The sequence below is a fragment of the Exserohilum turcica genome (assembly GCF_000359705.1).
Source record: "Exserohilum turcica Et28A unplaced genomic scaffold SETTUscaffold_15, whole genome shotgun sequence".
NCBI lineage: Eukaryota > Fungi > Ascomycota > Dothideomycetes > Pleosporales > Pleosporaceae > Exserohilum > Exserohilum turcicum.
In genome coordinates this window covers 1,056,171-1,072,381 of record NW_007359970.1, presented here as the reverse complement: position 1 = coordinate 1,072,381, position 16,211 = coordinate 1,056,171, and the positions used below count along the sequence as shown (strand labels likewise).

Genomic DNA, 16,211 nt, shown 5'->3' with positions numbered 1-16,211 from the left:
TCTCTCTCTCTCTCTCTCTCTCTCTCTCTCTCTCTCTCTCTCTCTTTCTCTCCTTTTTACATCCTGCGTTTTTCTACTTTTCATTCAAGCAAGATACCGGCCTCAGGAAAGAAAGGTATTACATCGCGTACTACAAATTGTATTCTTTTCTTTTCATTGCAAAAAATTCAATCACTTTGCTTCATATCAATTCCAACACTATCTAACAGATACAAAGATTCATCAATACATACCTCTTACACTTTGATCCGCACTTAATAACCAACGCAAGAAGTAGGGGGAGCGATAAGCAGGCTGGAGTACACGCCTCACCAAGGAAGCAGAAGCTATCATGCATTGATTGCAGAACTGAATATTCAAGACGGATCAAGATATCATTCTTCAACCTACGGTGCCACTTCCACCATATCCTACACTTTCACTCTCTCCTTCTCATTCAAATTCTCCCTCTCCAGACTCGCTTCCACCCTCTCAGTCATCAAATGCGTGACGCCTCTCATTGCCACCACAGCCGCCGTCGCCAGCGCCACAAAAGGAACGACGCTCCAGAATCCCAGGCGATAGGCACGTGCATACGACCAATGACTTGCATTCCACGCGGCCTTTACAATTCTCGCATTAGCACCGGGCACAGCATCGCTTCTGAACGTCCCTTCCGACTTCCCTTTCATAGCATTCAGTAGCGCAGGAATCGACGACGCAGGCAAGCCCGCTTGCGTCGCCGCGGCGCTAACATCATGGCTAAGATGCGAAGCAATGTGTGAATTCACAATCGCATATATAACTGCCGTTCCGAATGCGCCACCGATTGCTCGCGCAGAGAATGCAAGGCCAGTGGCTGTAGAGAGGAACGCGTGCGGCGCTGTGAATTGGATGCATGCGACTAGTAGCGTTAGAGGACCTGCACAGCCGACTCCGGTCAAGGCTGTAAAGACGATTTGTGGGGTGCCCCAGGAGGGTCTGATAAAGGCGAAGCAGATGGATGCTATGAACATTATTGCGAAGGTGACTGCGAGCGGTGTTTCTGCATGCTGGTTAGTCGTATCCATAGCGAAATAGAGAGAGAAGACTGAACGTACTCAAGTCTTTGAAGCGCGTAGCCCACCATGTTACTGCTATCGAAGTAATTATCGAGGCTATTTTGTATGATAATTGGCGGATGGCTATGGCCCAGGCGTTGTCTTCAAATCCGATGTTGAGAATGAGCTGGGGTGTCACAGCGTTAATGGCCGAGTAGTAGATCCAGCCTTCGATGGTGAAGGCAAAGGTGGAAAGCCAGAAGTTGGGGCCCGTGGAAAAGAAGACATGGGCGACGATGCCGTCGCTTCTTCCTTTCCATTCTGGGATTGGTCAGCCGTGGTGGGGATGGGGTATGGAGGGAAAACCGTACCGTAGAGACAGAATGCGAGGAATAGAACGATTCCGACTGTTAGGTTGACGCAGACGTGTGGATTGCTCCATGGGTATGCGCCGCCGGCCCAGTTCAGCGCAAGGAGCAGCAGAGTGGCGGCGGAAACTAGTAGAAAGGAGCCAATTGGGTCGCAGGCCCATGCCCATTGTTCGAAGCTCATGCGAGGGTAGTCGGTGCGTTTCTTAGGCCAGTAGAATGCGAACAGCCCAAGTGATGTGATGCCGTGGAGAGCGACTTGGATCCAGAAAATGTATCGCCAGCCAGACGCGCTGAGGTTGGTGACGGCACCAGCTGCCAAACTGCCTACACTGTTCACGTTGGCATTGTTGGAGCGGAGAGGTGGATTCAATAACTTACGTGCCGCCCATTACGCCAGCCACTCCAGCGAGTCCATTCGCCAAAGGCCGATATTTCAAGGGAAGGATCTCAGAAGGAATCGACTGGACAATGGAGATTGTTGCGAGCGTGATGCCGATGAGGATGCCGCCGCCAATCAGCATGGACATGCTACTAGCTTTGGCACAGATGATGGCACCAACACATGCTATCAGGGGCGGTATGGAGGCGAATAGCTTGCGGTCCAGGACGTCGGAGAGACGGCCAACGGGAGGCGAAAGGACGGACTGCATGAGAAGAGGGCCCTTTTGTGGGTTAATCATGACATGTTCAATTTAGCATGGCATGATTCGCACCTGGATAATCCAGCTAGCAATGGCTGGCTCTCCCAGCTCGCGAATGATAAAGGACAGGACTGATCCTGCGGCCACGACAACAAAGACCTGAGACATGACGCTGGATCGTGTGAGATGTAGCCGAGAAACGGGTGTGGGAGCGCATACGCAAAGCAACAACAGAACACGACGATCCATGATCTCCACGAGAGGTCGACATGCTGAACGTTCTCGCTGGCTTCTTGGTCGATGGGTACAATGTGTGGGCTGTGGTCGTGGGCGGCCTCGATATGAGCAACTCCCGACTTGCTATCCATAGCTTCGTTGTCCGGCCGCGAACAATAACAACACAAGGGGATACGTGGGAAGGCAGACGATGCCCCAGAACTGACGGCACATACCCATATGCCATGGTGGGGTAAAATGCTCTCCACGCCTGGCTCGGGCAGCCTGACCGGATGATGAGTGGTGCAGACGTTTTGCCCAAAGCCTTGCATATCGGCAAACGGACATGGCTGGTGTCATGACGCTATGGGCTATCATTCGCCGCGGGCTGGGCACAGAGGCATGCGGGACTCCATATGCAGTCAAGATTGGCACTGTGTGGTTCATGGCGGTGCGGGGAGTGAATCCTACTGTGCGGGGGGTATATGCATATGTGCCATGCTATTGCATGGTATCGGCAACTCTTGGCACGGCCTGGCATTCCATCTCTTGAGGTTGTGTCGAGTAGACGCCATGTTTCCAGATGTAGGGCTTGTAGGGCTCGTTCTTGCTTGTGGTGGTGGGGAGTGAGGGTGAGGGCGAGGGCGAACTGGCGGGGAGAAGTGAAGAGGAAGGGGCCAAGGCCGGCCCAGGCAGCGCCGCCCCGCTGGACCCTGACTGACGCCAACCGTTTGCTTGTTTTTGCCCCCCCTCGATGTATTTGTTTTCTCTACCACATCCATCCAGCCAGCCAGCCTCTCCGTGGAAGAAAAACCTCGCCGCCAACCTCTCGCCCATTGCAGCCACCGGACATCATCGACCCGCTGGACTCTTAGCTGTCTAACGCTTTTGCGCAGTCCCGTCACCCAGGCGATGCTATGAGCACCCCACGCCCACTGGCAGGCCGCCTGGTGCCGCTCCGCACAAAGGACGAAGTGCGCGCCAGCCTCGAAATCACCGACGTCTTCGTGGTCGAGGTGCCGGCCAAACACGCCAATGTTATCAAGGAGTGAGGCTTCACTCCCGGTGCCGCTCTGCGAGGGCTCGCGTACTAACGGGTCAGTGCCGTGCAAGCAGCGTTGCCCAGCTTCAGGACGTCCGAGATCTCGCACTTGCGCCGCGTCGTGCAGTTCAAGTTTCTGCCGCCGCATCTGCAGAAGCAGTTCTATCCGCCTATGAGGCTCCCGAGAGGTGACGATGATAATCCTGCATCCAGAATATTATTATCTTCCGCTTCTGCATCGGTCCCCACTGCTCCCCTTTGTGCTCCCCCATCACCCGTCGCTTCAGGCAGCGACATGGCTGCGGAAGAGGCTCTGGCTGAACATTTTGATCTAGTGCGATATTTTCTGCTGTGCCCCACGCACTACATGTCGCGTGCCGACTTGGTGGGTGTCATACGCACATGTCCGCCCTTCGAAGGCAAGGCAGCGCTCCCGCGCATCTTCAACGTGACAGTGCCGGCCCTGGCGCCCATCTCTGGCGAACAGGCGACGGAATGGAGCGACCGCTACTGGCCCATCTCGTACAAGAACACCAATCCCTACGGTCCGCATCCCAGCCTTGTTCAGCGCAACCAGGACGAGATCCAGGCCGAGGCCGGCAACTGGCTTGCCCTGGCGAAAAGCGCCGGCCAGCAGATTTCGGAGGCCTGCCTGGGTGAAAGCATTGGCGTTGTCGTTGTCGACTGTACTACGGGTAAGCCCGAGGTCATTGCCGTTGCAGGCGACTGCCGCTGGCGATCGGCCAGTGGCACCCCGGAGCCCCAGACGGGCACGGGCAATGTCATGGCTCACGCAGTCCCTCGCGTCATCGCCATGGTTGCAAAGAAGCGACTCCGCGTTGCCGGTACCGACCCCACGTATCTCGACCGCCCTCTCTTCTGCGATAACCCCCTCACTCCAATCGAGCAGAGCTACTTTGACAAGGACAACATCTCTTCCAGCGGCTATCTCTGTGTGGACCTTGACATCTACCTCACCAACGAGCCTTGCGTCATGTGCTCCATGGCCATTCTGCACTCGAGGTTCCGCCGGTGCATCTTCGCCAAGCGCATGCCACACACTGGAGGTATGACATCGGATGGCCCCGACCATGTCATGTCAACCGCCGGAGGACTGAGGAACGGCCTGTTCTGGCGCCCCAACGAGCTCAACTGGAAGTTTCTGGCCTGGGAATTCAAGGAGGACAACAAGGCAGCCGATGGCGCGACTGGTCTCAAGAATACCCTGCACGCTTAGGATGGGGCATCTGCATTAAATTTCATTGGATAAGCAGCACTGACACGGCGTATTGTATTATCTCGTTTGAGCACGCTGGGACGACACGTGAGTATGGATTAGACAAAACAGGTATTATGGAAGCATTCAGCGAGTGTGCTTAGTCGGGGGCTCGGTTCAAAGTCAGTTCAGTTCAGAATATATCAAGGCATTCGTCAGGTGGGCATGTAGAGGCTTGACTAAGTTGTGCATGGTGACTTGACCATTTCCAGACTAGTCGATTGTAAGCCCAAGTACTGACTCAAATCTCAACCGCCGATACCCAAAGCCTCAAGTTACAGCATCATCCGTCCAATCATATTGCTCCAGCCATGACCAGCACCATGTATCTCCGTCGTGCACAGCCCTCGGATGAGCCCGCCATCGCCTCAATCTTCACACGCGCCTTTTTGGACGAAGATCTTTTTGGCCGTGTAATGCACCCCCACCGAAAGCAGTACCCCAACGACATGCAACTCTTCTGGCACGAATGGCTCCGCCATGACTGGCAAAGTCCACGCAGCAGAGTCCTCGTCGTCTGGCGCCGGCCATCTGAAGCTTCTACCGAAGAACAAATCCTCGGCGCAGCCCTCTGGCAGCGCCAAGGCGACGATGCCGGCGCCCAAAAAGTCATGCAAGAAAGCCCACCACCACCTGACGCCGCCTCATTTCCCCCGCTTCAAATCACCCAAAACCGCGCTGCAGACCCCTCGAAAAAGAACATCATGGAAGCCGCCGCCCCCTTTACCAAACACCACTGGACGGGATCCCGCGCAAACAACTGGTACCTTTCTCTCTGCGGCGTCGACCCGGATTTCGCGGGCCACAGCATAGGCAAAATGCTAGTGGCATGGGGCCTGGATCAAGCGAGGCAAGAAGGCATCGCGGCGAGCGTGCTGACGAGCCCAGGGACGAATGCCTTTTATCTCAAGTGCGGCTTCGACGACATTGTCGGGAATGCGTGTGAGGGCGAGGGGAATCCGCTTGCCGAGGCGGGTGTGCAGGGAGGCGATGTACTGTTCATGTGGGGGAAGGAGGGAAGGACTGAATAGTTTTGTGTAAAGGGAACTATGTGGGGGTTCATGTGGACATGGTTTCAGTATCGTCTTGATGTGACTGTTGTCTCGATGTGAGGGGATGTATATATGTGGCTCCTAGAAAGGTGTGAGTGTTACTCTGGTAGTCGTAAGCGTCTCGGCTTGTAAATTGCCATGTACGTACCCGCAGATTCGCGTTTGACTATCTACTCGACGTCTTTCGTGATAACCAGCTGAAATATGTCTGTCGAGCAAATTAGACCAGACGGCTGTCATGGTTTTGTCGGCGGTCCTGCATGCCATGTTCAGAAGCATCTAGCCAGGACTTATCCCCTATTTTACGTGAACTAAGAGACGCAAATACCACGCAGGGGAATAAGCAACCAAGGACGGGAATCCTTCTTTCAAATGCAAACAGTTCTGTCGATCATCAAAAAAGGGGCGGCTTATTTCTGTTCTAGATCTTACATGCACAACTGCGACAAGAGGTAGAGTATAGAATTTACGAATGATGATATATATTGAGATTAAATGACAGACTCTTGCCAAACACATCCTTCAGCTTACATAGCATCTATCACTTTCTTAGTTTCCTCCTGCCCCTCCTCTCCTCCTCCTCCAACCTCCTCATGCCAAATCCCTGAGTCCCCTGAAGCGCATGCAACGTCGCCATCTGGTGCAACAAGTCTTCTTCACGCGGTGACGCAGGCTTCCGCGATATGTTCATCTGTGCCAACAGCTGCTGGGATGCAGATGCGGGAAACGGGGCATGCGTCGTACGTATGATGCGCGAGCCCGATGAAGATCTACCCGGGAAAGGCGGTGTGGGTATGACATCTGGGTCTGGTTCTATGGATAGAGATGCTGCGGGTGAGTATTCGACGGGAGGGGCAGAAGGGGGACAGGAAGTTTTGGGATGGTGTGAAGATGATGGGGGTGCAGGTTTGGATGTTACCTTGATGATTCTGAGGGGTTGAGGCTTGTAAAGATGGTTATGTGTGGGCATAGCCGACATCTTGGGGTTGTCTTTAGCGATTTTGTCTTCTTGTTTTTCCACGTTTTGGTCTGCTGATGGACCGTATATCTTGAGCCTTGCTTTTGCTATCCACATATCGAGCGAGTCTTGTTCCGTCATGACTGGTATGTATTTTTCGATATTCAAGCGAAACGCGTGCTGATGGATTTGCGATAGCAAGGTGTTGCGCGGCTTTTATGTTCGCCGTGAGATGCCAAGCCAGTGGCGTCTGAGACAGGGTGGAAATGCTGATGATAGAGGCAGTGGTGAAGCCGTTAGTGGTTTCTTTAAATACCATGTGGGGGATTTTTGATTGATAGATCAATATGGTTGGAGCATTGTAGAAATTTGGCTGACATTGTTAAAGGAGATGCGCGTGATGTGAACCAACTATTAGATTCCAATAGTACATCTTCTGACTGAAATTTTCTGACGTCTGGCCGACGCTGGTCCATAGCCATTGATGTGTGTTCCATTTGGTCGGGCAATATTCAGTAATATGAATCAATTCGATATCTTGACCGACATCTGGCCTTCTCCTTTCTTTCGCTGCCGTTCGGTTACTTTATTTGTTCATTCCGCCAGCCACACATTGTCTCACCGTAGAGAACATCATAAGATCCTTACGTAACAGCCTTTTCCCATCATTTAAGCAGTACCTGCAACTTCCCATTCCCATATCTCTTGTGATTCTCCTTGTCAAATCCCTCATTATTGCACTCTTATCTTCATTTCCTCTCCTCTTCAAAATGCCCACAGCCTTATACTGTGTTTCAAAAATGGCATCTAGATTGAGTTCCCTCGACATGCCATTCCCAAATTTCAATAAATAATACTCCTGACACGCTTGAATCAGGAACCTGCACAGAATGAAGCACCCACTAGCACAATACTAATTTAAGTCTGAAACAATATTGCAGAGGAATATTTCGCCGAAGATGTGCGCCTGCAGTAAATCGACTGTCTATCGATTGTAGGTGACTTTCTTAAGACTTACTGGTGTTGACAAACCCTGGGGGCATTTCATGTACTAACAGAAACCTGGTAGGACGGTTAACATGGGCATAATCAGTTCCAGTGTAGATGGCGCATAATGCTGGTATAGGAAGCTTGTTTTGAAAAAAGGGTGAGTAGAGAACTGCAGAAGAGACTTGCCTATCTACTCTTGGAGTGCATAGATAAAATATCCATTCTATTGTTGTAACCACTGTGTAGGGACCTCAGACAGCAATAAACCAACTGCGAACTGCGCTATTGATAATATTCTGTGAGCATCGCTTGATGTGCTGACATTGAGGGCGTGTCATATCTTGGTAATTTCAAGAACTGTTATGGTACTCGCCAACTTGGATGATCGCCTTGTAATTCTCGATTGATGTATGTGTTCAGTGATATCAGCATGTGAGGCTAGTAAGACAGCGAGAGTCACTGGCTATATACAGGCAATTTATGAGTGAAACCAAGCCCATCATGTGAACAAGGTGAGTGAGGTCGCATAGTCACTGTATAAGCAGAGAGAAAGACGTGCAGATATCTTCAATCATGAGCTTGGCAGTTCCTAAGATCTCTCTATATCTCAATCCGACATGCTATGTATCACACATCCACGCGATATATAAGGAAATTCACCCAATTTATTCGGTGAAGCAACTACTAAAATCAACCAACTTTTCTTGAATTTTCGTTTTTTTGTCGCGACTTCAATACCATATCACCTTGCCCAATGCCGCGTACTAACACTTTAGAATATCGCTGTACCATTCACGTGAGAGCTCACTCCGCCTATGTGAAAGTCAATTAAATAGAATGGTTCGCGATAGCAAAATACTTACCAGGGCAATTGGCGGGCGCAGAAGAGAAGAAAAAGAACCACCTCCCCCTCTCGCGACACGTCTGGGCAAGCTTCTCAAGATCCAGCATTTCGCCGAGTGGCATTCCCCAGAGAGCAAGAATATACTCGTGGAGATGATAGTCTAGCGCTTTTAGCTTGCACACTCCAATTAAATCCAATTCAGACATACCTTCGTGTGTTGGCCAAGCCTCAAATGCTGGAGCATCGCCTGCTACAGTCGCAAAATAGCAGTCGTGAAGCCAATCTAGAATCTTTTCTTCTTGACTGAGACCGGCGTATCGCAGTCCGTCTTCTCCATTTTTACCGGAGCCATGGCGGAGTGCAGCTTTGGCCCTGTCTTCATCGCTCTTGCTGTCGTAGGCTTCCTTCCATCCGCTACGGACAAAAAGCATGTCTCCAGGCTTGATGTCGCCTCCCTGAGCAACCGGCCGAATGTCTACTCCTTGTTCCTTGCCGCACTGGTATAGCTCCTCCCAGGAAATGGGATAGTAGTCAAACGGGTCATAGTTGATGCCTTTCTTGTGCGCATAGCCCCTGTAGTCTAGAAGAATACCCCGTCCGGCAATGCCGTGTTCAGCCCAGTAGTGGATTGAGCACTTGTGGTTTGCATCTGGCCCTGTAATGTCACTGCCTTTCGTCTAAGTTAATTAGTAGACGCCAATGCAAGTCACCCATGTACATACGCCGTTGTAAAAAGAGCCAGTCAGCATATGCGCGAAATGCCGAAAGCCATCCCATTGAGTGCCGCTTTGAGTATTCATATGATACAAGTCATCGTAGGCGTATCCTTCGGCTAAAGTCTTGATCTCGTGTTGGAAGACTTCACGGCCGAACGCGGGTACGCTAGGTACGTTGAGAGGTAAGCTGTTCGCGTCAGCGCGGAACCACTAGATTCTTCTAGGCGCTTTCTACTTGACGGGCACAATTTCTCCAGTCTTGATCTCTTTGGTAGCCGCAGCCACCCGGGCCGGTGTCAGGAGGTTCAGACGCCCAATCTTCCACCAGTCAGCGTGATCTCAATCTACAGATTGCGCTGTTACTATACGTGATCGTTCTCGCCCCAGACCCAAGCAGCCTCTTTGGGGGCTCCCGGAATCTCCGGGAGCTCTTTTCGTGTGGGGAATATGGTATTATTGGGGTCCCATGGTACTTTTGATGCCGTTTTATTCATGGTTAGAAAATCCTTTATCTGAACCAAGCGCTGACTAGCGGTGTTTTTGAGGTCGGCCATGCTGGCAGTGTTGCAACAAAGGCTATGTTCTCTACCGAGGTCGTTTTATATACTCTTGGTAAGTATGAGGGGTACTTAGGCTACTAAAAATCCCCACTTTGACGTACAATAAATGCATTACGTCAAAATTTCACAACACTATAGCCCAATGCGCGCCTATGTTAAAATCTAAGAAAGATAAAATATAAAAATTGTGTTGAAAATAATAAACGCTGGGGGGGACTTGGCGCTTGAAGTAAGACGATGTGTAAGGTTTTTTTACTGCATAAGCGCTAATTAGAAAGAGAGTGCATCCGAACCTTATACACTCTTAGATTTCGTATTTTAGTACTATTCCAAGCCTTATTTTTGAACAAAGTGTGATACTGATGAATGAAAGCGTAACACGCAGCGCAACCGAACAGACCCTTAATATAGCCTAAGTCTCATCTGACGTGATCTTGGCGGCGGAGACACCAACGACAACCTTGAAAGGAATAAGTTCACCCACACAAAGTCTTATTTGAATAATATGGTAGAGAATTCTATGATACCATCTTTAGGATAACGATGAGAACGACTGACTACCCTACGCTGCATGGTGATTCAGTCAATAAGCTGCTATCTTTTTAGGTTGTCATTAGCTTGCCCACCGAGGCTACTTGTGTTAGATGAGACTGCATCTTTGAGAGCTAAACGTTGTGCATATCATGTAGATGGGAAGCCAATTTTGCAGGCAAGTGTAACATGAGATGCATACGTGTGTGCAGCGTCTGACCGTAGACAGATCGAGGCGAGTCTTGATAATGCTTTGATCCCTGTAAAAATTCTAAAGACTTTCAAGCTAGACATTGTACGGTGTATACAGAATTGCGAGAGACATCCATGGGAGTGTCCTGATAAAGTTGATAGGGCGGGCTGAGCGACCTTTAGGTTTGTCTCTCGACGGTATTCAGGCGCGCTCAAATGTAGTCAGAGTAATCTTACGCTGACAAGTAAGCGCTTGGATGGTCGGATGGCTCCTCGCCGAGTAGAGTCATAGTTTACCTAGCGACTACTTTCCCGAGCGCAACCCGTTAAAGCACCAAGGGTCTGCACCGCTTTTCCATCACTTCAACAGTCTCTTGTTCACCACTACTAAAATTACCTGACGCATGACAACGATGTTGTTTCTACTACTCTACCTTCTGTTTGGATTTTCCGTTTGTGGAACCCCACTGGCTCCTGAAGGAGAACCGGACTTCAGCCTCTACTTTGACCGGAGCGAGATCGACCCTTACATGCGTAATGAGGATGGCGAGCATGCACTGCACCAAGCTGTAACGAGACGATTGGACGATCATTTCCGCACGGATGAGGCAGCTCACGCGCTGCATGTCCGCGGTCTGAATAATAAGCGTGCCAGCGCCAAGGTCACTGTCTATTACAGACCAAATTTGAACGACGTGTGCATAGAAAATGGGTTACGACGGGTGCATGCCGCCGCATACGTCAATGTATGCATCAATCCAAGGCAATTTAGTGTAATTTGCGACATCGATGAGGAACACGACGAGGCTCCTATAGTTTATGGTAACTGTAGTCCTGGCTACTTCTGCGTAACAGTCCTCAAGGATACGCTCACGGTTGTCGACCCGGCCAACCTCCATATTGGCCAAGCAGTAGAACCAATCTGCACACAAGAAGTTAAACTGGATATCTTTAAGATTACCGAAAGCCTTCTCGGTTTCGTTAGCGAATGGTGGCGTGCGCCCGGCAAATTCAAAGTCTTCTTCGGCCGAATGGCCCTTCAAGGGCAAACTTTGGGTACTGCCTATAATCTCAGATGGGATTGGAAGACTATCAATAGCAAATTTGGCACCCAAGCGGGATTTAAGCGTATTTCAGACACCAGCTCTGCCACGCACCATGAATACGAGATGTCTTACGACTATAACTACCGGGGCGATATGCAGTTTCGGGCAGCCGTCGACTGGAAGGAGCCCCTCGGGCATCTAGGTGTACTCACCCTCCTGGTCTATTTCGCAGCTATATCTCCTAAATGAAATGCCAGGAGTGCCGTAGGAAAGATGCAGCCTAACACGAGGCATAGCTTGCAACACTAGCACTGTACTGTGATGCTTCTTTCGCGAGCTAAGAGGTACATCACCCCGAATCTAAGCACACTAGTACGGAATATTTCCAGACAGTGAATCCAATCTAGAAAATGGTTCGAGGCCGTTGTTACTCAAAAGTGTCACTCAAGTCATTTTGCAATGTAATATGTACAGGCTAGCATACCATAAATCACGTCTAATACCTTGTTGTTTGTATGAGTAGCGACCTCCTGGGCTTTTGCTAGCCAATCACACCTTGATTTCAACACAGACTTCTATCTGCACTATGAATCGCTAAACCCATGCTCTTTTGCTTTTATCATCTAACTATTTTTGCGGGACTGGTGCTATCAAGGCGTTGTTTCGGCCTTGCATTTTGGCACTGATAAACTGGCTTCTGCTTCTATTCTAGTATTCTTTTTCGCGCGTCTTCATGTACCTGTGGGTACTATAGCTTTTGCTGCCTCATGCATAGTATATTTGCTCTTCCAACCACACTTCCCTTTCCCTTTAGCTTTAGCTCCTTACGCTACAGGCATCTAATGACTTTAGTATGGTAAGACTCAATACAAAAGCCTATAAGAATTGAGAAAAAATACAAAGCATCAATTATCCTACTTAGTATTTTTTTAATTGGTATAAAAAACTACTAGCTGACACTACGAAGTTGGCTAGGCTGATTGCAGTAACACTAGCAGGAATTTGTAAAACCCACCTATAGAATTTGATTCTGAAGATAAAGGAACTGCACAGATCGTCCAGAAGTATAAACAAATGTCATGACGTTGATTACCCCGCATTTCTCTTGTGCTTGGTTCGTCAGGCTCGTGCCGAGGCTTCTGTGGGGTCGAGTGGCGCCAGACCAGCCACCATGAAGCAACTCGACTTTGTTCCAACCCAACCTCATCACAACGCGTCTGGAAATCTCCTCCCCCGGCTTCCGTATTTAGCACGTCTCTCTCAACCATGGCCCTCGTGACTATCGCGCTCAAGGCAGATGGCTAAGCGATCGATGAGTTGGCGTTGTTCCGGTCGAGTTTGGAGCTCGTGACGTCGTTATCCTGGTAAGCCGGCTAATTACTCCAACCGTGCGCCCCCCTTTCGTGGGGTGTGGATGTGAGCGGTGCCGTCTTGGAATCCTCTTGGCCGAAAGCTTATTGTGTTCAAGAGAATGGTTGTGGACGCAAGGCAGTCTTGTTGCGAACATCGAGCAGTTGGACGTGTGCTTATGGCCCGAGATAGAGGACGCGTCGCAGCAGATTAGTCGTCAATCTAGCGCACATGCAGGGAATGATAGCATGATCAGGTAATCTTGATATCCCTACCATTTTGCTGGCAGACGGCAGAAGGCTGCCAATAATAGTCTATTACTACATGGGGTGTGCTCGCGAGCTACTGTCGCGTGGGGCTGCATGGGCTTGCCGCTGTCGTTCCACCCTTTCCTTCACCCTTTTTCTTTCTTTCTTTCCATACAGTATTGTACGCTGACTTCAAGTAGCAGTAATACCACCATCTCGGACAACCTTCCAGGCCGATCCCCCTATCTCTTGCTGAGAGAGGGGTCCTCCCGCGGACTGTTCACGGATCACACATCTGCACCACATCGATTTAGCCGGTTGCTTTCGGCGCCTTTATGATGACAGATTCATTGGCTGCCGTAGCGGCACATCAGCTCACCACGCAAATTGAGGTAGCTCCCGTTGCCCTGAGTCGCAGTCGACGCACTCGTTGGAGGAAATTTCACCTCCGTCTCGCCGTCTTGCCGGGGCCCCGGGCTTGTGCTGGTGGAGCCATATAAATCTACTACCCCAGATCTCTATCCCCAGACTACATCCAGCCCCCATTTTCACTTCTCCGCTCTCTATTTCCATCATCTCTTCTGGTGCCATGGCTTCAGCTGGTGAGAAGCCGGGCGTCCTCGACGTTGAGCGGGTATCCAATGCTTCCGCCGACGCCGCTGTTGCTTACGAGGAGGGAAAGGCCGCCGTCGATGGTGCAGTCGTCTGCACCGATGAAGACAACAAACGAATTGTTCGCAAGACCGACTTCTGGATGTTGTCGCTCCTCTGCATGGTCTACTTCCTCCAATCCGCCGACAAGGGCATCATTGGTTTGACGGCCGTCTACGGATTGAAGAAGGATGCAAAGCTTACGGGAAACGATTACTCAAACATTGGTAACATCGGTTACTACGCACAACTTGGCGTGCAGCCCTTGGCAGCATGGATCCTCGTCAAGCTTCGATACCGTCACGTCTTGCCAGTCATTATTGTATGCTGGGGCATTTCCGTCGCTGGTGGGCTCGGTGGCTCAACAAATTACGCTGGACTCATGGCATCTCGATTCTTCCTCGGTGCCTTCGAAGCAGCCGTCATCCCACTGTTCTCAATGATTACCATTGCCTTTTAAACGCGTGCCGAACAGCCTTTCCGCGTGGCCTGCTGGTACAGTTGCTATGGACTCAGTACCCTCATCAGCGCTCCTATCGTCTACGGATTTGGCCGAATCCACTCTCCCCATCTATACCGCTACCAGATTGTCTACCTCTTCTTCGGATGTCTGACCATCGCCATTGGCCTCATCACTTACTGGTGGGCTCACGACAGTCCTGGAGAGGCTCGGTTCTTGTCGCCCGAAGACCGCTTGAAGGCTGTCGAGCGAGTCAAGGCCAACCAACAGGGTATCAATTCGCACAAGTTCAACTGGAAGCATGTCACTGAGGCTATGACTGAGCCAAAGTACTGGCTGTATATGATCATGGTCATTGCCGTTAATGCCGGCGCCTCCGTCTCGTCCGTCTTCGGTTCCATTATCCTCCAGAACCTGGCTGGTTTCACCGCCGACGAAGCTGTCCTGCTCAACATGCCATTTGGAGCGCTTCAGTTCGTCTCCATTCTCCTCGCATCATGGCTGGCATACCGTTTCAAGCGCAAGTCTCCGTTCTTGCTTATACTCGTCACCATTGTCATTGTTGGTGTCGCGCTTCTGGTCGGTCTTCCAAAGACAAAGGACAACAAAGCGGGTCTCCTGGTCGGCTACTACTTGATTGCATTTGTCTTCGCCATCAACCCTCTGCTCATTTCCTGGATGGGAGCAAACTGTGCCGGACAGACCAAGAAGGCCATTTACTACACCTCGTTCAATGCCGGAAACTCGATTGGAAACATCATCACCCCCTACATCTTTGACAAGAAATTCGCTCCGCAATATGTAAGTATCACGCCCGGCTAAGCGAAAAGCAGGAGCATTAGGCTGACATATGCTTCTAGGTAAATGCCCTCAAAGGTATTCTGTCGATTTGGTGTGTTCTTTGGGGCGTCGTGATTGCACAGGTCTTCGTCATCATGTGGATGCAGAAGAAGAAGTGCGATGAGCGTGAGGCAGCTGGTCTTCCGAGAAACCCCATAGACTACTCGATGAGCGGACACCAGCAAGATGCCGACGCTGAGGTGCATGGCGAAAACGGTCTGCAGGATATGACGGATCGGGAAAATATCTACTTCCAGTACTTGCTGTAATCAAGGCTGCAGACTGTTAATCTACTTGAATCGAAACCCCTTTCTTCATGATGCTTTCGTTGCCCTGATATCTGGCCACCCATGTATGAATACGGGATGGGCCGGATCGGCATATTATCGCGGCTATTAAATTCAGGAACCCATGTACTCTATGTGCATTAGCTTGATGCTGGCGAGAAAAGCACGGTACGCCACCAGATTGCGCGAGGGCGCGCCAATTTGTGCTTATGTCAGCTTACAGTGACCGTGCGCCAGATGGTCATGGTCGCCAGTTGGACACCCCAACAACAATAATATAATCAAAAAGATGAGGCTGTACAGCCCCTACAAATCGTGATAAAATTACGCAAAGCTAGGATTATACTATATATAGGCCTACAAAAGTTTTAGCTTATTTAGATTTTTTTTAGAGGGCGTTATTGGTCGGTCTCGTTGACTACGCGGTACAATAGCTAGTGCACCCCTTGCGGCTTTTACTATAGCTAGAGCAACACTACCACGCTTTTAACGCTTTGTAGCTAGCTTATAAGGTTTTAAAGCTTTACGCTTACCCTTTTAGGGCAATTGTATAGCTTTTTTAGCGTCGCGGAGGCTTCTACGGCGCTCCTTTTTAGCTTGCTCTATAGCCCTCCACTTTCTGCTCTCCTCCTAACCCTTCTCCTGCTTAACACGCTTTATAGCTTTAATTTAAAGCTTATAATCGCAATTTGCCTTCTTAATCTTAGCTTGCTTAGCTTTTTAAAGCTTTTTAAGCTTAGCTTGTTATTATTGTGCCTTCTAACGATCGCAGGATCGTTGTACATGTTACAAGTAACAAGCAGAAGGATTCTTCCCTTGTTGGAATGGCGAGTGGTTGGAGAACCACTCAGGATGACACCAAAGGCACGACGACAACCCCGCGGTGATCACGTGACGTGTGCTCCCGCCAAGAGCCATGCT

The 16,211-nt window shown here is 50.2% G+C and overlaps 7 protein-coding genes across 7 annotated transcripts; 4 read left to right on the top strand and 3 right to left on the bottom strand.

The window, feature by feature from the left end:
* Nucleotides 1-410: 410 nt before the first annotated feature.
* SETTUDRAFT_27465 (uncharacterized protein) lies at nt 411-2,399 on the bottom strand (the record flags this gene model as incomplete). Its single annotated transcript, XM_008025537.1, has 6 exons — nt 411-1,024; nt 1,080-1,340; nt 1,391-1,719; nt 1,769-2,052; nt 2,104-2,203; nt 2,251-2,399. The coding sequence occupies 6 exons, from the start codon at nt 2,397-2,399 to the stop codon at nt 411-413; spliced, it is 1,737 nt and encodes a 578-aa protein (XP_008023728.1).
* Nucleotides 2,400-3,070: 671 nt separating this feature from the next.
* On the top strand, nt 3,071-4,568 carry SETTUDRAFT_129658 (uncharacterized protein). The gene is made up of 3 exons (XM_008025829.1): nt 3,071-3,295; nt 3,350-3,477; nt 3,625-4,568. Exons 1-3 carry the CDS (start codon nt 3,165-3,167, stop codon nt 4,524-4,526), a joined length of 1,161 nt encoding a protein of 386 aa, XP_008024020.1. The 5' UTR covers nt 3,071-3,164; the 3' UTR covers nt 4,527-4,568.
* Nucleotides 4,569-4,888: 320 nt separating this feature from the next.
* SETTUDRAFT_107072 (uncharacterized protein) lies at nt 4,889-5,596 on the top strand (the record flags this gene model as incomplete). The annotated part of the gene is made up of 1 exon (XM_008025828.1): nt 4,889-5,596. The coding sequence occupies one exon, from the start codon at nt 4,889-4,891 to the stop codon at nt 5,594-5,596; it is 708 nt and encodes a 235-aa protein (XP_008024019.1).
* Nucleotides 5,597-6,158: 562 nt separating this feature from the next.
* Nucleotides 6,159-6,716, bottom strand: SETTUDRAFT_38693 (uncharacterized protein; the record flags this gene model as incomplete). The annotated part of the gene is made up of 1 exon (XM_008025571.1): nt 6,159-6,716. The coding sequence occupies one exon, from the start codon at nt 6,714-6,716 to the stop codon at nt 6,159-6,161; it is 558 nt and encodes a 185-aa protein (XP_008023762.1).
* A 1,486-nt stretch (nt 6,717-8,202) lies between these two features.
* SETTUDRAFT_46842 (uncharacterized protein) lies at nt 8,203-9,679 on the bottom strand (the record flags this gene model as incomplete). Its single annotated transcript, XM_008025591.1, has 6 exons — nt 8,203-8,378; nt 8,429-8,569; nt 8,618-9,086; nt 9,132-9,312; nt 9,361-9,443; nt 9,494-9,679. 6 exons carry the CDS (start codon nt 9,677-9,679, stop codon nt 8,338-8,340), a joined length of 1,101 nt encoding a protein of 366 aa, XP_008023782.1. The 3' UTR covers nt 8,203-8,337.
* A 1,142-nt stretch (nt 9,680-10,821) lies between these two features.
* SETTUDRAFT_38691 (uncharacterized protein) lies at nt 10,822-11,703 on the top strand (the record flags this gene model as incomplete). The annotated part of the gene is made up of 1 exon (XM_008025570.1): nt 10,822-11,703. The coding sequence occupies one exon, from the start codon at nt 10,822-10,824 to the stop codon at nt 11,701-11,703; it is 882 nt and encodes a 293-aa protein (XP_008023761.1).
* A 1,938-nt stretch (nt 11,704-13,641) lies between these two features.
* On the top strand, nt 13,642-15,272 carry SETTUDRAFT_160522 (uncharacterized protein; the record flags this gene model as incomplete). Its single annotated transcript, XM_008025827.1, has 3 exons — nt 13,642-14,124; nt 14,179-14,964; nt 15,024-15,272. 3 exons carry the CDS (start codon nt 13,642-13,644, stop codon nt 15,270-15,272), a joined length of 1,518 nt encoding a protein of 505 aa, XP_008024018.1.
* Between the last annotated feature and the right edge of the window lie 939 nt (nt 15,273-16,211).